Source organism: Scyliorhinus canicula, chromosome 19 (assembly GCF_902713615.1).
Source record: "Scyliorhinus canicula chromosome 19, sScyCan1.1, whole genome shotgun sequence".
NCBI lineage: Eukaryota > Metazoa > Chordata > Chondrichthyes > Carcharhiniformes > Scyliorhinidae > Scyliorhinus > Scyliorhinus canicula.
This window is the reverse complement of record NC_052164.1, coordinates 48147233-48166587: the sequence shown is the minus strand read 5'-3', so window position 1 is coordinate 48166587 and position 19355 is coordinate 48147233. Positions and strand designations below refer to the sequence as shown.

The 19355-nt window shown below is 49.0% G+C and overlaps 1 protein-coding gene across 2 annotated transcripts in view; it reads left to right on the top strand.

The window, feature by feature from the left end:
• The window catches only part of LOC119954571 (E3 ubiquitin-protein ligase TRIM39-like), a 69750-nt gene extending 52030 nt beyond the window's left edge, over window positions 1–17720 (top strand). For both annotated transcript variants that reach the window (XM_038779913.1, XM_038779914.1), the window contains 4 exons: window positions 5353–5586; window positions 9059–9081; window positions 9165–9286; window positions 16095–17720. In XM_038779913.1, the coding sequence (XP_038635841.1) occupies window positions 5353–5586; window positions 9059–9081; window positions 9165–9286; window positions 16095–16615 (900 nt within the window). In that variant the 3' untranslated portion in view covers window positions 16616–17720. The remainder of the gene's footprint in view (window positions 1–5352; window positions 5587–9058; window positions 9082–9164; window positions 9287–16094) is intronic.
• The last annotated feature ends 1635 nt before the right edge of the window (window positions 17721–19355 follow it).

Here is a 19355-nt window from a genome sequence, read left to right as displayed (position 1 = left end):
TCGAGCTTGCGGCAGTGCTATCTCCCACACCATCCACCATCCCAGAGACACTCACCTCGGTTTGGCAATTCAGTGATGAGGCTCCTGGGTCACGGTCTGGTTCGCACAACACAGCTGAGCCAGTACAACAGGTAGAGGGCGGAGTAGCCAAGGGCCTGGACTGTCGGAGGGCAGGCCAGGCCCAGCATTCAGCTGGCTCCCAGACGTTTCCTGGGTTCCTGGATTTACTTGACACACCCGCACAGCCGATGCATCTCGAAACGCAGGGACACAATGGCGGGATGAGGACCGTCTTCCAGCAGCTGCAGACGCAGTTAGAGGAGTCGAACCGCGTCCAGGAGCAGGGAGTGGTGCCGCTCATGGCAGCCGCCCAGGCCGACACCGCACGGATGGCATCCGCGGTCGAGGCAATGGGTGAAACGGTTTCGGCCATGGGTCAGGTTATGCAAGGCGTTGGGCTTCATTTGCATGCGTCATCCTCGGCCCTGGACAGGGCTGCCCTCTCACAGGGAGCAATGCGCCAGAGCCAACATGACATTGCCGGCGCGCTGTGGGCCTTGGCCGAGTCTCACCAGGCCATGGCCCAGTCGCAACACACCATGGCACAGTCCCAGCAGGAAATGGCACAGTCCCACCAGTCAGTTGCAGAGAGCATCAACCGCCTGACACACGTGCTGGATGGCGTCGCGCACTCACAGGTTGAGGTCGCACAGTCCTTGGCGGGAATGTCCCACTCCCTGGACTCCATCTCTGCGAACCTTCGGACCCTGGTCTATACCGTTGCAGGCCTCCAAGGCTGGCAGCGCCAGGTGTCGGTGGGGCGACGGGGCACCTCCCTGCTCGCACCTCCATCCAAAAGTGAGGCCCGGGAGCCACCGGGCTCCCTGAGGGAGGAGGAGGTTTCTGGGGCCAGTCCCATTAACTCCATCACGGGACGTCCCGGGATGCTCGGCCTCCCCCTGTTCCATCCCTGGTGCATCGGGTGGGCAGCGGGCAGAGCAGGGTGGCACCATGTAATCCGAAACGTCCGTAGAGCAGCCCGGCCCATCAAGGCCGGGTCGCCCCAGGAAAGGAGTGCCGATGGGGAGACATCTCGAAGGGGGCGATTCGCAGCAGTCCTCCTCCACTCCTGCTGTATCATCTGGGGAATCACTTAGACGTAGTGGTAAGGCAACGTAGAGGGACATAAAGTAAGTTGGCACGGGTGAAGGGCACAGATTAGTTGTAGGGGCTAGGGCATCTGTAAACTATGTTAACCATTAAACTCACTGTTGCACCTAACTTGTAAGACTGTGTGATTTTTCTGTTGCCACAGAGATCGTGATGGTGACCGAGTGTCGCTGGGTTTGACGAGCGGTGAAACCTCGGTGCCGGGTGTGCAGTCCCTCCCCCCCCCCCCCCCCCCCCCCCCCAACCCCCTCCCACAGCTACCCCACGCGGGCATGTGATGGAGTGTCCCTGATTAACTCAGCGGCCACCGAAGTGGATGGTTCAGCTATTGCCATGGGTCAGACTTTGTTTAACGATTCTGAGTTCTCAGCTCATCGCAGAGCGGGCTGTCATCATTCAACACAGTAAGAAGTCTTACAACACCAGGTTAAAGTCCAACAGGTTTGTTTCAAACACGAGCTTTCGGAGCACGGCTCCTTCTTCAGGTGAATGGGGGTATTTGTTCTCCACATCATGGCTATCATTCAACATGGCACTGATCACACCCGCTGACACAGCCATCAATGTTGTGCCATACCATTGTGCCGCAGTGGTAAGGGTGATGTAGAACTGGAGCAGAGTATGCAGAGCGGGGGTGCGGGGTGGGGGGGTGGGTTGGTGGGGGGGTGGGGGGGGTGATGATGGCAGTTGTGTGTTGACCGTCTGTGCGACTGGCAATGCAGGTGGTAGTGTTGGTGTTCAGCGGGGCCGTCGCACGCGATGCGTGAATCTGGCTGCCACCAAGGCGTCGACTGCCCGCTGCCCTCGCCGGGTCCATCATGCAGCCTCCTGGGCATCACCAGCAGCCGGGTCCTGTCTGCGTGCTGCACCCACCACTCCACCAACCTCCTCCTCCTCCTCCTCCTCCTCTGTGCTGGCACCACTGCCACTGGCTTCTCCCTCCGCCTCCTCCAGCAGGGCATCTCCCCTCTGCATCGCGATGTTGTGCAGCGCACAGCAGACCACTTTCGGGCTGGTACTGCAAGGCCCCTCCGGAGCGGTTCAGGCACCTGAATCTCATCTTCAGGAGACCAAAGCAGCGCTCCACCACACCCCTGGTTGCTGCATGGGCCTCGTTGTATCGGGTTTCCGCATTGGTCTGAGGCCTCTGTATAGGCGTCATCAGCCAAGACCTCAGTGGATAACCCCTGTCGCCCAGCAACCAGCCCCTCAGCCGTGGGGGGCCGTCCCTCAAACATTGCAGGGATGTACGACTGCGCCAGAATGTAGGCGTCATGCACACTCCCTGGGAACCTTGCGCAGACGTTCATGATCCTCATGTGGGGTCGCATACCACTTGGATATTCATGGAGTATGTCCCCCTCCTGTTTGTGAAGACCTCCCTGTCCCCTGCAGGCAGGCGCATGGGGACATGAGCACAATTGATTACCCCCTGCACCATCAGTACCCCGGCCACGCTGGCAAATCCACGAGCTCGTGAATGTTGACTGGCTCGGTCCTCGGGAAAGGTGATGTAGCGCTCGGCGATGGCATAGAGGGCGTCGGTCACATCCCAGATGCACCTGTGCACCGATGACTGGGAGATCCCGGAGAGGTCCCCGCTCAGAGACTGGAAGGAGCCGGTCGCATAGACGTTAAGAGCGACCGTCACCTTGACGGCAACCGGGATCGCGTGTCCTCCTCCCGTTCCACGAGGTGACAGATATGTGCCACCGTCTCTCTACTCAACCGGAGTCTCCTCCTGCAGGTGATGTCCGGCATTGTCTGGAAAGAGATCCGGGCACAGTATACCCTCGACCTCGGTCGTCGCTTCTGGCGCCTTGGCTGCACCCTCCCTCTCTCCTCCTCCCCCTCCTCGCCCCCCCCCCCCACCCCCCTCCAATGCTGCTCGACGACGGGCCACTCCGCGGCCATTCCCTCTGCTGCTGCAGCTGGCCCTGCATCCACTGTGGGTTGTGGCTGTGGACGCTGCTCCACCTCCAAATGCAGTGCAGCGACCCCAACCACTGCGCAGAACATAGCCGTTCTGTTTGCATACATTCTGCTAACCTACAGAAGGGTGGTGGGGGGCAGAGAAACGGGAATTGTTAGACGGAGGTTATTGGACACCTCGGCAGCCGCGTGCCATGGGATACCTGTGTGTCCCGGTGGCCTGGTCGCGCTGCTGATACGCGGCCAGCCTAACCCCTGGTCACTTTCTGCATCCAACGGGCAGTTAACTACGTCCTCCTCACCGGTGCGTCAGTGTCCTGTGGCCGTAAGCCACAGGTCAAACAGCGGCCGTGTCCTTGTGACCGTCATGCCATGGCAGGGCGGCTGACATTTTGCAACCGGGGCTGGATGAGTCACTCGCTCCCTCCCTCTCTCCCTCTCCCTCCTCCCTCCCTCCCCCCCTCCCTCTCCCCCCCTTCCCCCTCCCTCTCCCCCCTCTTCCCCCTCCCCCCTCCTCTCCCTCCCTCTCTCCCTCTCCCTCCCTGTCCCTCTCCCTTCCTCTCTCTCCCTCTCCCTCCCTCTACCCCCCCCCCCCCCCCCACCCCCTCCCCCCACTGTTCGCTGCCTTCTCGGGGATGCCTTCCCCGGTCTGCCCAGACTCCGGCGGTCCGCTCACCTCCTCCCTCTTCTCGTCAGCCAGCACGACTGGCTGACGACTTTAAAAAGCAGGTGTGATAGCCGGCGTCATAACCTGGCGTCACGACGTCGGGGCTTCGGCCCATCCGGGCCGGAGAATAACGGGGGGGGGGGGGGGGGGGGGGGACGGATAGTCGGCTGTTTGGCCGTATCGGGGCGTTTGATGAGGTTATCCGCGGGAAAACCGATGTAAAAATTTTTCTTGTTTGGGAGAATAGCGGGAGCGCGTCGGACCGGCATCGCGTGAAAAACCGGCGCGGCCCGCTATTCTCCGAACTGGCGTGAGGTCGGAGAATCGCGCCCGAGGTGCTGTTTTGTTGAGCTCTGTTGGGGTAGTGAAGAAGCTGCTATTACACAGGGACTGGGGCAGAGGAATTAAAATGGAAAGTAAGTGGAAGCTGGAGAACGTGGATTTTGTGTGAAGGGACTAAATACAAGGTCATGATTGCGTGGCCTCTCACCAATTAGTAGTGGATGAACAGCGTCGCACAACAGGTACTGTTGTAACCTAGGCGCCCCACTTAACTATATCGCAGAACAAATACCAGACATTCAGCTGCAAGAGTTAGGGTTTGATGGTTATTCCTTAATTAATATCGAAAGAACAAATGAACCGTGCATTTATAAAGCACCTTTTATGATTTCTGATCATGCCAAACTGCTTTCGACCCAATTAAATTAATTATATGTAAAGTGGCAAAATACAGCAGTCAAGTTGTGCACAGCAAGGATCCACCATCTGCAATGTGATCATGAAAAGATTATGTATTCAAGCAATGATGGTTGAAAGATAAATATTGGTGAGGACACAGGAAAGAAAGCAAAACCAAGCATTTATATTCCAGCTGATTAAACTCCAGGATACTGCTGTGACCAACCTGGGAGTAAAGTCATAGGGCATTATAAGTGGTGTTAACTGTCCAAAGAATATTTCTTGTTAGTTATAAAAGTATTAGGCATGATGTAAAAATGGCTGTTTATTTGACAGACAAGAATCATTTAATTGGGCCGTGCACAGTCTGTTTTCTTCTGGATTGGCTACTGGAAGATGATAAGTCACAAGTTCAGCTCACCAATGAAACGAGAATGTCGACAAAATGAATGGAGACATGGGATGGGATTCTCTGCCGGCGAGATGCTCCATTTTGCCGGCAGCCCGGGGGTTTCCCGATGGCGCGGGGCTGCCCAACAATGAGAAACCCCATTGACCGGCCAGCGTAATGGAGCATCACGTCAGCGGGGTGAGGCAGTAATGTGGTGCGGTGGGACGGAGAATCCCGCAGAAGATCTCATGTAATGACACCGCCAGGAATATATCCAACCAGAATTGACAATCTTACTTTGCATCCAACTTACGTTTTCACCATGCTAGGGTGGTTCAATCAAAACTTAGACCCACACTGGGAATTTAACCACAGAAGCTCCAAGCTCTTTTCCCCTCGATCTTACTTTTGCATTCAACCCCTCCCCAATCCTTTGTTCATGCAACTTCTGCCTCCTTGTCCTCCTCCACCTCCTCAGGTTAACACTGTGTGTTGTGGTCCCTTCCTCTAGGATGAAGTATCACTGACAGAGCAGCGCATTGGAAGGGTCTTTGTGCATCTTCACGAGTACCTGAGACTGGAAGAGGAGAACATAATGCAGGAACTTCACAGTGACGCTTGGCAGCACTTCACAGTGCTGGAAGAAATCATCATGCAACTGGCTTTCGAATCCACTTCAATATCAGACACCATTCAATCAGTCAGTGAGGACCTTACTCAGGAAGATGCCATAATATTCCTAATGGTGAGGTATTTTATACCGAGTCAGATACATGGCAGACATCTATGTATCTAATATTACCCCCACCCTTGCCACATCGCTATCAACTGCACCTCTTCAATGTGAAATTGGTTGTTTCTTGTGACTGTTGTGTGCATACAGGTGCGTGCTGGTGCTTTTTGTTACCAGTGGCCTAACTGCAATCATAGGGCATGAGTCTCCAAAAAGGGAACAAAGTCCCATAGACAATGCATTTCGCCACATGATTCCCGGCGCTTGCTGTGCTGAGAAACACATCTCACAACATATAAGGGGCCTGAACGGGGAATGCCCTAATTTGTACAGTGGGGAGCTCCGCTTGCCAGAATTCCCCAGTGTAGCAAGAGATCGGGACACCATTTTTAAATGGCATCCCAAGCACTATGGGAAGGTCTCTCCCACACCCTACCAACACCCACATAGGGGGCCCATACACACAAACGCAAAATATTCCAGTTTAGCACCTTGGCAGTCAACCTGGCAGTGCCCCTACCAGCTAGCAGTGCCATCTGGGCACCAAGCAGTGCCACGCTAGCACCTAGGTGGCACCAACAGTGTCAGGGCACCACCTAAAGGGTATGCAGTTGAGGGCCTCCAACCCTTGGGAGACCCCCAAGAGTGCCATGCCATTCCATTCCATTCCATTCCATTCCATTCCATCAATGCTGAACAGCACTCACCCAAGATCTCCAAGGCAGAGGGGATGACTCCCAAAGGCTCAGGTACCTCGGGAATCTACACATTAGAGTGAGGCTTGCTGTCTTGTTCTAATTTGCAGATTTGCTAAAAAGTGATCCCACCCACAATGGGCGGGATTTACATTGCAACATCCAACGCGATCTCGCGAGATGTTGCGATGTAGATCCTGGTATTGCAAACCGAGTAGATCCCGGAAGTGGGGTCTCCCGGTTTTTAACTGCCACGCTGCACCACGGCGAACTGCTTTTCCAGCGTAACGTTACCATTGGATCGCGCCCATAATGTCAGGGAAAAGACAAATGAAAGTCAGAGTTATCATCACGTGGGGAGTAGGGGAGTTCATTATTAAGAAACCATGCCTCACACTCCTCAAGCATGCAGCTCCACAAATACTGGAGCAGGCAGGGAGGAGAGACTGTTCCAATTTCCATTAGTGTCCCCTCGGACTCTGCCCTTAGCCAGGGGGCAGGTGATGGTTTGTAAGTGTTCTATTGATCAGGCTGAACTACTCTCACTTGAGAAACCAATTATATTTCAAAACAACAGTCTAGGGCTTAATATTGATTGGTTGTTGTTTATAAATTTCTTGACTTCACAGCCACAGCTAGGCAAAGGTGAATGACAGATTCAGAGCCAGGATACCTGACCATCAGAAGCCACACACTGGTCCCTCAAAGCCTGACACCGATCCCTCAGGAAATACACACCGGCCTCTCAGGAACCCCACATCGGTCCCTCAGAAGTTCGACACTGTTCTCTCAGATGCTCTACACAGACCCGTCATGAGCCGTACACTGGTTCGTTAGAAATTCCACGCCAGTCCATTCTGAACCCTACACAAGTCTTTCATCAATCATTAGTCAATGCTGTATTTTTGTGATTTCCTTTTTAACTTTTCTGATCCGGCAGGAATTCTACTTTCCACTAAAATGAAATTAGATATCATCTCGGACAAACCTAATAACGGGCGAGATTTCCCAGCCTCGTAACACCTGTCTTGGTGATGTGACAAGGATGCTGAATCTCACGAGAGGCTCCTCGTGAGAATCGCGATGCTTGAGACGTGACGCGAGCTTCAACCAAACTTTGCGAAATGTTGCACTCTGCATCTTGCCCTCGCTGGGTGAGATCCAGAGCAGCATATTTAATTGAGCCATTAGTATTATTTAAATATGTCTGCAGCGGATTCTCCCGGTGTCCAGGAACTAACGGCCTCCCCAGCGAGGCCTGGACCAGCGCCGTTTAGTACTGGTCCACACAAACGTGCACCAGTGTAATTGCACCTTTGGGGGGGGGGGGGTGGGGCACTGCCTGGGTCCCTGGGTGGCACTTCCAGGGTGGCTGGAGCCATGCCAGGCTGGCAGTGCCAAGGTGCACAGGTGCCAGATTGGCCATGCCCGGGGTCAGACACGGGCACCTTGCCCTTAAGAGGTGGGGTTCGAGGAGCCCAGAAGAGGCAAGTTGGGTAAAGTGGAGCGGGGCTGCGTTTAAAAGTGGTGCCTCGATCCACGAGTAGTTTTTGTGTGCTGGCGTGCTGAGCCCAGTTGGTGCAGGAAATGATGTATGTGTGGCCTCAACGGGGTGTTCCTCGCCGAGGCCAATAAAACAGCAAAGTGTCATTGATTATCGGGATCTTTCTCGGTGCTGCAGGCGCTGAGAAACACTCCGCTAAACGGAAACACTCCCATCAGATGATCACCTCATTACTCAAAAAGGGAATTAAGCTGATACATATTTGAGATTGTTATGCTCAGTATCAGGCTTGATCAAGGGTGGCGTAGTGTTATAGTCACTGAATAGTAGACCCAGGGTAGTGCTCTGGGGACCCATTTCGAGTCCCACCGATAATGGTGAAACTTGAATTCAATAAAAATTCTGAATTAAATGTCTACTGGTGGCGATGAAACCATTGTCGTAAAAATCCATCTGGTTTACTAATGTCCTTCACATTACCCGTCTTTACCCAGGATGGTCTACATGTGACTCCAGACCCACAGCAATATGCTTGCCTTTTAACTGCCTTCTGAAGTGGCCCAGCAAGCCATACAGTTTGGGCAATAAATGCTGGTCCAGCCAGCGATACCCACATTCGATTAATTTGTTAAAATCAAGTTTCCTGTGGGCTTCACTGGTGGGGATAGTGTAGAGGGAGCTTTACTCTGTAACTAACCCTGTGCTGTACCTGCCTTGGAAATGTTTGGTGGGGACAGTGTAGAGGGAACTTTACTCTGTATCTAACCCCATGCTGTATGCGTCCTGGGAGTGTTTGATCAGGACAGTGCAGAGGGAGCTTTACTCTCTGTATCTAATTCTGTGCTGTAGGTGTCCTGGGAGTGTTTGATGGGGACAGTGTAAAGGGTGCTTTACTCTGTATCTAACCCGCCCTGTACCTGTCCTGGGAGTGTTTGATCGGGACAGTGAAGAGGGAGCTTTACTTTGTATCAAACCTCGCGCTGTATGTGCTGGGAGTATGTGCTGTTACGTTGGGTGAAATATGATCATTGATTCATTGCATAAACATAAAAGTCTCCACTAACAAAAAAAAGAGAAATTAATAAGAGAACTTTCTTCGGGCTTGTTAAAAAGAAATGTGTGGAATCAGTGAATGGTTTCGTGAGGGGTGAATGAGATTTAATCAAAAATAGAAAAACAAAATGAAACTATAAATACTTTGAGCAAGGCTGGGAAATACCTCCTGATTGTTTATCGCCAATTGTGATGATGGATCTATTAATATCTCTATTTTCTTTCTCTCCAGAAACTGAAATCTACACAAGACAGGTAACTCCACTGATTGTCTTTCAATTTGCTTGGACTTGTCCGAGTTGTCATTCTAATATTTAACTTTTAATTCCTTTTTCTAGAATTAGAATGGCAACTTCTGACCCCAAGGATGTGTCAGTAAAGATAGATGGTGCCAAGTATAAATTCCTGATGTTGTACAACTCCTGGAAAAAAATGGTCAAGGAGATTGGTTTTAATACAGGTGAGAAAATTATTTGTGAGATAATATTTTGTTTGCCACTGATGGTATTCAGAACATGGGGCTGGATTCTCTGCAGCCCTGCGCTGAAATTGCGTTCGGCGTGGGGGCGGAGAATCCAATTTCACGCTGAAATCGGGCCCGGCGCTGGTCTGACGATTTTCTGGGACCCGAGAATCGGCGTGTCCGCGCGGCTGGAGGCCATTGCCAGAGGCCCGCCCTGCGATCCTCCACTCCCGACCGGCTGAGTTCTCGACAGCATGGTTCTAACCATTTATCGCCGTTCGGGAAGCTCGTGTGGCTCCTGCGGACTCAGTCTGCGGCCGCCCTGGTGGGGGGCGGGGCGGGAAATCGAACACCGGGGAGGGCCCTATAGGCAGCCGGGGGACAGATCAGGGTGGTCGGATCTTCGGGCGTGCGGCCGATTGGAGGGGCCTACATTTCTCCTGAGACCCATGTTCTGACAAGTGGCGACTTCCATAGAATTTACAGTGCAGAAGGAGGCCATTTGGCCCATCGAGCCTGCACCAGCCCATGGAAAGAGCACACTACTTACCCCCACACTTCCACCCCATCCTTGGTAACACACCCAGTAACCCCACATAACCTTTTTTTTTGGACACTAAGGGCAATTTTGCATTGCCAATCCACTTAACCTGTCTGTATGAGCGCAGCTCCAACAACACTCAAGAAGCTCAACATCATCCAGGACGAAACAGTCCTGCTTGATCAACAACCCATCTACAACCTTAAATGCTCACTCCACCATCACCGACGTACAGTGGCAGCAGTGTGCACCATCGACAACAGTAACTCGCTAATTCTCCATCAACGGCCCCTTCCAAAACTGCAACCTCTTTCACCAAGGACAAGGACAAAAATGCATATGTGAACACCACCATCTGCAAATTCCCCTCCAGGTCACACACCAATCTGACTTGGAACTCTATCACCATTCCTGCACTGTTGCTGGGTCAAAAGCCTGAAATTCAATCACTGTGGGTATAACTGGATCACATTTTTTTAAATGTGGCATATGGGTATCACTGGCTAGGCCAGCATTTATTGCCCAACCCTAATTGCCCTCGAGCAAGTGCTGGTGAGCTGCCTCCTTGAACTGTTGCAGTCATTATGGTGTAGGTACACCCACAGTGATGGGAGGAAAGAAGTTCTAGGAATTTGACCCAATGACACTGAAGGAATAGTGATATATTTCCAAGTCAGGATGGTGAGTGACCACGTGGACTGCAGCTGTTCAAGAAAGCAGCTCACCACCATCATCTCAAGGGCAATTGCCAGGGAAGCTCACAGTAGTTGATGGACTAAGAAAAGCAAAACTTTCAGACAGAGTCAAGAAAGCAGTTGTGGAGGGTCAGTATTTATTGTCATTTGAATTATTGAATGATTTGAATGACTTATTTAATTTCACATTCAGTTTGAGAGAGTAAAGAGTGGGTCTAAGATTAGTGCCTTAAACTTAAATAAGGACTATGTTGAGAGTATGAAGACAGCTGGATCAGGTGAACTGGGAAGTTAGTTAAGGGATAGTTAGTAGAGATGCAGTGGCAGATATTTAAGGAGCTAATTCATAACTCTCAGCAAAGATGCATTACAGTGAGAAAGAAAGACTAGGAGAAGGACATGCTATCTAAGGCTATCTAAGGAAGTTAAAGATAGTATCAAATTGAATGAAAAAGCACACAACTCCATGAAGATTAGGGGCAGGTCAGAAAATTGGACATCCTTCTCCGTTCTCATTAGAACGGAGAAGGATGTGGGGCGACTTGATAGAGGTTTATAAGATGATCAGGGGAATAGATAGAGTAGACAGTCAGAGACTATTTCCCCGGGTGGAACAAACTATTACAAGGGGACATAAATTTAAGCTGAATGGTGGAAGATATAGGAGGGATGTCAGAGGTAGGTTCTTTAGCCAGAGAGTAGTGGGGGCATGGAATGCACTGCCTGTGGAAGTAGTTGAGTCGGAAACATTAGGGACCTTCAAGCGGCTATTGGATAGGTACATGGATTATGGTAGAATGATGGAGTGTAGATTAATTTGTTCTTCAGGGCAGCACGGTAGCATTGTGGATAGCACAACTGCTTCACAGCTCCAGGGTCCTAGGTTCGATTCCGGCTTGGGTCACTGTCTGTGCGGAGTCTGCACATCCTCCCCGTGTGTGCGTGGGTTTCCTCCGGTTGCTCCGGTTTCCTCCCACAGTCCAAAGATGTGCAGGTTAGGTGGATTGGCCATGATAAATTTCCCTTAGTGTCCAAAATTGGCCTTAGTGTTGGGTGGGGTTGCTGGGTTATGGGGATAGGGTGGAGGTGTTGACCTTGGGTAGGGTGCTCTTTCCAAGAGCCGGTGCAGACTCAATGGGCCGAGTGGCCTCCTTCTGCACTGTAAATTCTATGATAATCTATGATTAATCTAGGACAAATGTTCAGCACAACATCGTGGGCTGAAGGGCCTGTTCTGTGCTGTATTTTTCTATGTTCTATGTTCTATAATATAAAAAACAACAAAGAATGACTAGAAAAATAATGAGGGAGAAATTAGAGGGTTCCTTTAAATGTATTTTATCACAAACATGCATCAAAACAGGTTACAGCAAATAAACACCCTGGAAAACAGACTTCCCAACAATCAACTATACAGTCTGTACAGATTTTCCCCCTTTGTCACCCCCCCCCCCCCCCCCCCCCGCGAAAAACAGCTCCTCAAACACAGTCACAAACATCCCCCACCTTTTCCCAAACCTCCCTGCTGAGCCCCTTAACTTATACTTTATCTTCTCGAACCACAGGAAATCGTACAGGTCACCCAACCAAGCCACTACCCCTGGTGGCAATGCCGACCGCTACTCCAGCAAAATTTGCTGCCGTGTATTCAGAGAGGCGAAGGCCACAACATCAGCCTTCCTCCTCTCCATGAGCTCCGGCTTCTCTGAAACCCCAAATAACCCATAGGGTTTGGGTCCACTTCCTCCTCCACTATCCTGGCTAAAACCTCGAACACTCCCGCCCAGAATCTTCCCAGTTTTTCGCAACACCAAAACATGTGCGCGTGATTCACTGGCCCCCGCCCACACCTCTCACACTCATCTGCTACCGCCTGAAAGAACCCACTCATTCTCTCCTGAGTCGTATGCACCCTGTGCACCATCTTAAACTGTATCAGGATCATCCTTGCACAAGTGGTGGTCCCGTTTACCCCATGCAGTGCCGCACTCCATACTCCTCAATTGATCTCTCCTCCCAACTCTGCTTCCCATTTCTCCTTGATCCTCACAAGCCGCTTGCCTCCCAGCTCCCCCAGCCACTTGTATGTATCCCCAATTCTTCCCTCTCCTTCCATATCTGGAAGCAGCAGAAGCTCCAGCAGGGTGTATTCCGGCAACCTAGGGAACCCCCTCCAGGCCTTTCGCGCAAAGTGCCTAACCTGCAGGTACCTGAACACACTTCTCCTTGGCAGCTCTACCCTCTCCATTAGCTCCTCCAGACCCCTTCTCCAAATACAAATCTCTCACCTTGACCAGCCCCACTTCCCTCTACCTCCTGTATACACTATCCATCCCCCCTGGTCAAACCCAGCACCGTTAGCACCAACATCCCTTCCACTTCAAGATATTAGAGTATGAGAGAAAGCTAGCTTGAAATACGGAAACAGATAGTAAGAGTTTTTACAGGTATTTAAGGAAAAATAAAGTACCTACAGTAAGTAAGGTGAGCATTGGTCTTGTGGAGAGTGAGCCTGGGAAATTAATAATGGAAAAAAAGGAATTGGCGGATGAGTTGACCTCTTATTTTTTGTCCATCTTCAATGTGGAGAATACAAATAAGATCCCAGAAGTAATGATGAACCAGGAGGTGAAAGGGAGGAGGGAATTTAAAACACCTACAATTACTGGGGAAAGGATACCAAGAAAATGATTGGCTGACAAATCCCCAGGTCCTGACAGACTTCATCCCAGGGTCTTAAAAGAAGTGGCTGCTGAAATAGAAGATAACATTGGTTTTGATTTTCCAAAGTTTGCTAGAATCCTGAAAGGCCTCATCAAATTGGAAAATGCGGGATTCTCCGTTCCCCCAGCCGCGTGTTTCTCAGTGATGCTGTTCGTTGATGGCGGGATTCTATCCTCCTGCCGCTTGTCAGTGGGATTTCCCATTGTAACCACACCACACCGCCGGGAAGCCACCGGGAAACCCCCGGTGCTGGTGCACTGCCGGCAGGAAACATGAATCGCAATGACCGGAGAATTCTGGCCACTGCGACTTCTATATTCAAGAAAGGGGGGAAGCAATAAAGCAGGAAGCTAAAGGCCAGTTAGTTTAACCTCTGTCACAGGAAAATGTGGAACACATTATTAAGGACACTATAGTGAGTCTCTCCCGCTGGCATGTGGCATGGGCCTTGTGCCCGCACTGACGGGTGTCGGAACATCGCAATTGGGTTGGTGCCAGGTGTCAATCCTGATATTTTTTAAAACAACAGTAATAATAATAATCTTTATTATTGTCACAAGTAGGCTAATATTAACACTGCAATGAAGTTATTGTGAAAAGCCCTTAGTCACCACACTACAGCACCTGTTCGGGTACACAGAGGGAGAATTCAGAATTCACCTAACAGCACGTCTTTCGGGACTTGTGGGAGAAAACCAGAGCATCCGGAGGAAACCCTGGGAGAATGTGCAAACTCCACACAGACAGTGCCCCAAGCCGGAATCGAACCTGAGACCCTGGAGCTGTGAAGCAACAGTGCTAACCACTGTGCTACCTTGAAACACATGCTCAATTCTCTGTCGCATCAGGGAATGCGATCCGGGCGTCCTGGGATGGAGAACCCCATCCATTACCTCTGCAGCTGTCACTTTTAGAACATTAAGATTGCGGGCATCAGATCCATGGGATTTATCTTAAATTTCTCCAATACTTTTTCTCTTCTGATATTAATTTCCTTTACTCCTCCTCTCTTTTTAGCTCCTGGATTACTGCCTGTTTCTGGTATGGTAAAATAACATTTCACAAAAATATTTGTTCACTTTGCCATTTCCTCATTCTCCATGATGATTTCACCTGTCTCTGCTTCTAGGAACCAACATTTACTTTAACTACTCTCTTCCTTTTTCTGTACTTATAAACTATCTTACATATGTTTTTATATTTCTGGCAAGTTTTCTATCATGTTCCAATTTTTCCCTTTTTATTATCTTTTTGGTGACATTTTGTGGGTTTCTAAAACGCTCCCATTCAGACCTCTACTACGTTTTTTTAAAACAAAATTGTAAACCTCTCCGTTTGATCTACACCTATCCTTACCCTGGGAAGGCGCGGTGGCACAGTGGTTCGCACTGCTGCCTCACAGCTCCAGGGACCTGGGTTTGATTCAAGGCTGACTATCTGTCCAGAGTTTGCACGTTCTTCCCAATTCTGCATGGGTTACCTCCAGGTACTCCAGTTTTCTCCCACAGTCCAAAGATGTGCAAATTAGTTGGATTAGCCATAATTACCCTTAGTGTGCAGATAGACTGGGATGGATGGGGTGTGCTCCTTTGGAGGGTCGGTGCAGACTCGATGGGCCGAATGGTCTCCTTCTGCACTGTAGAGATTCTATGATGATTAACATCCTGAGCGAGTGTATTTCCCATTGAGGCTGGTTTAGCACAGGGCTAAATAGCTGGCTTTTAAAGCAGACCAAGGCAGGCCAGCAGCACGGTTCGATTCCCGTAACAGTCTCCCCGAACAAGCGCCAGAATATGGCGACTAGGGGCTTTTCACAGTAACTTCATTTGAAGCCTACTTGTGACAATAAGCGATTTTCATTTCATTTTCATTTCATTGAGGTTTTCCAATCAAATGTATTCTTGTTGAAGATCTTGAATTTTTTTTAAAGTGTTTCTCACTGTTCATTTACTTCCACATCATTTTGAATACTTACCCAATTAACCTTATGTGATTGGCTTTATTTGAGATTAAGATTCTTGCTTGCGATTGGAATAGGCCACTTTCAAATTTAACATGAAAATCAATGGTATGCTGATCACGATAAAAGCTCAAAATGATGTATCCCAGGGGTGTGCGATGTCTGTTAGCCATCATTTGGACTAGATTACATGCAAGTCAAACTTAAAACTTGGCACAAAAGTCGGATGGTTGGCTGACAGCACAGGCAGATTGTGAAATATATCGGGAAAGTAGCTCGGATCAACTCGGTCCCTCTGAGTACCTCGAACACACATCCTACTGGTCAATGTAAATACATTTTGGCAAAGGGAACAGCAGAATTCCAGACCAAAGACTTCAGAAAGGGAGGAACATATATTTTTTGTAACAGGAAAGCTGATGTTAAGAAATGCCTGAGTTTGTGAATTTGTGGAATCTGAAATAACCTTATATGTGATGGCTCATATTTAATGTAAAGCTAGAGTGTAACTTGAGGCACATGGGTGTTTTGTAGATCTATAAGAATAATTAAAGACAGTGTGATGAATGATTACTGCACCTTTAATGTAATGATCCCTTTAAGACCGGGTTTGGAACCCTGAGGAACTCCGCCCCCGGCTCCACCCCTCCAGGGAGCCATATATAAGGTAATGTTCAGTGGGCCCTGTGCAGTGAGCACACTTCTCGGTAGCTGTCTGGTTCTCTGCTAATTAAAGCCTTAGTATTACCAATCATCTCTCTCGAGTTGTAATTAAGGGCATCTCAGACAGCCTCAAACCTCTTGAATTGGATAAATTCCAAAATGTAAATTCAATGAATTGACTCACTTCCCCTCTTTGATTGAATATGTTCTGTTCCTTTGTAGCCTCTTTGAGCCTAGATTCAGACAGCGCGCATTGGAACCTTCTGATCTTCAACAACATGACCAGTGTCACGTACAGTCACAATCTGAAGAAACCGCCTTCAAAAACATCACGATTCAGTGTCTATCCCTTCGTTCTGGCCAAGCAAGGGTTCTCATCAGGAGTACACTACTGGGAAGTCTTTGTGGGGTGCAAGGCTGACTGGGTCTTAGGGGTGACCAAACAGTCTGTGCAACGCAAGGCCCCAATCTCTCTCGCGCCTCAAGATGGCTTGTGGACTTTGGAGAAAAAAGGCAGGCACTACGTGGCCAACTCGGTGCCCCATGTGGTAATCTTTTCGGGGTTTAAGCCCAAGAAAATCGGAATTTACCTCGACTATGAAGCTGGACAAGTGTCCTTTTATAATGCTGACAAAATGAACCTTATGTATACATTCAAAGATACTTTCACAGAGACACTCTATCCATTGTTCAGCCCAGGTATAAATTTCACACCACTGCGAATACTCCATGTAAATCCATGAAAGAGCGTGAAGCAGATGTGGTGACAAAAAGCCGGCAAACATTTTGAAGCTACTTGTGTCTTTATACCTGGATCGTAGCAGCATGCAGTTCAACCGGAAATACGTGCCAATTCCTTTTGTGAATCTGTTTTTAAAAAAAAAAAATTACATTGCTTTTCGCCTCTCTCTTTCTGTCCATGCATCCCATAAATCACACCATAACCTCTGACCCAGAGAGTAGGCGGGCTATCTGCCGCCTCTGTGACAGCTTTTGGGAGTTGTGTAAAAAATAGCTAATCCTTCAATTTGTCCTCTTTGTCTGTCGGGAAGGGTCAAGTCTTGATTCGTTGTGTCCAACTGACATCTTAGTCCAGATCAGGAAATCATGATGTGAAGACTCATATGCACAAAGCCTTGCATTCATTCAGTATCTGTAGATCAGCAGTTCTCCAGTGTGCCATTTCTCTTGATATTGTAAACATGTATCTCCCGTATGGAATATAGCTGCATAGCATTAAATTAATGAAATAGGACAATAAATTTGATACCAAAAAACAGAAAACGCTGAACCATCTCAGCAGGTCTGACAGCATCAGTGCAGAGAAGGGAGTATGGATGACACTTAGTTGAAGCGTGGGAATTTGATAAGTTGTTACTCAGGGGTATTGTGGTTTGGACAATTTGCAGTATCTCAGTGTGGCACTGGTGTAAAGATAACATTTTAATGTGGCTTTAATCAATAAACCATCCATGCATGTCTGCGTATGTGTTCATCAGCTCACTCTTCTCCCATTTAGATCTTGGCCATTTATTCGGCCGTTGGGACATTGCTCTCTGTCACTCAAAACAGAAATTCTTATTGAATTTATGTCAATCTGAAGGTACGGCTGTGCTATCAATTCCCTGCTGCTTGGGCCAGTTGCCTCCCATTGGAACCAGTTGGACAGGAGGCAAATATCCAGTCAGCCGCCTGGCTGGGACTAAACCCCAAAGCCCAGAGCTGAAATTGACAATTATGATGTTGGTAACACACAACCTCCCTCAAAATGCTCGGGAGCTTTTTAAAATATAAATTCAAATGGGAAATTATTGATATTTACTTTAATTTGATTATTCAAACACTGTAAGCAATAAAAATTTCAAACGTGTATCAGCCTTCCCCGTTCTGAGTTGTTCTTAGCGACAATTATATCATTTGTTTCCTTTCCTGCCTTTGAACCAGTAAGACTGAGAATTACAAGAGGCATGTGCCTCGGATAGAATTTTGTGAGAAACATTTCTTGTTGATTAGCAAGTGAATGCTTATTTGCTGATTTAATGGCAGCTACGTTTTAGGCCATGGTTTTCGAACGTGAACATCTGACAGAGGAGCCAGGGTTTGAAAATGAAAACAATCAGACAGGGGATGCGCAGGAGAGGGAGTGGGGGTTATAACATCACGGAGGATACTGTTGGGTCAGTTTGGGGTCCATGGTCACACCGAGACGCAATGTCACCTGGGTGGACATCCACCCAGGGAACGCGACTCACAATTTCAAAATGAGCAATTGAATGATAGTATAACCAGTATTACCATTGTATTTGTTGTCACGGCATTATAGGACATTTTCGGCCTCAAAAATCATGGGCTGGATTCTCCGGTCATGAAGTACCAGGGGTCCCACACCGGTGTCGGCACTTACCCGCAGAAACTGAGAGTTCTGCCCTTGTTTTCACATTAAACATAGAAAATAGAAGGAGGAGGCCATTCGGCCCTTTGAGGCATCTCCGCCATTCATTATCATAGCTGATTATCCAACTCAATAACCTGATCCTGCTTTCACCCCATATCTTTTGATCCCCTTTGCCCCAAATGCTGGATCTAACCCCTTCTTGAAAACATGCAATGCTTTGATCTTAACTACTTTCTGTGTTAACAAATTCCACAGGCTTACCAATCTCTGGATGAGAGAATTTCTCCTCATCTCAGGCCTAAATAGTCTACACTGTTTCCTCAGACTGTGACCCCTTCTCCTGGACACCCCCACTATTGGAAACATCTTGCACCTGTCTAGTTCTGTTAGAATTTTATAGGTTTCTATGAGAACCTCCCTCATTCTTCTGAACTCCAGTGAATACAATTCTAACCAACTCAATCTCTCCTCATGCATCAGTCCCACCATCGCAGGAATCAGTCTGGTAAATCTCCGCACTCCCTCTAGTGCCAGTACATCCTTCCTCAGATAAGGAGAGCAAAAATGCACACAATATTCCAGGTGTGGGCCTCACCGAGGCCCTGTATATTTGCAGCAAGACATCCATGCTCCTGTACTCGAATCCTCTCGCAATGAAGGCCTTAAAACCATTTGTCTTCTTTACCGCCTGCTGTACCTGCCGAACTCATCCGAACAAGCTCCGCATATAAGTTGACTCTTCTTTTCAGCCACTTTGCTTTACTCACATTTAGCAATCAGCCTCAATTTTTCACCCCAACAGTGAATTTTTTACTTACTCTTGTGCCTTATAACTTTAAATAGATGCGAGCTTTGTTGTGAAGATGCACAGGGTGGCGGGGGGGGGGGGGGGGGGGGGGGGGGGGCTGTCACTGCCTGTGCGAAGACTGCATGTTCTCCCTGTTTCTGCGTGGGTTCCCTCCAGGTGCACCGGTTTCCTCTCACATGTCCCGAAGTATGTACTTGTTAGATGAATTGGACAGTCTGAATTCTCCCTCTGTGCACCCAAACAGGCGCCAGAGTGGAGCGACTAAGGGATGTTCATAGTA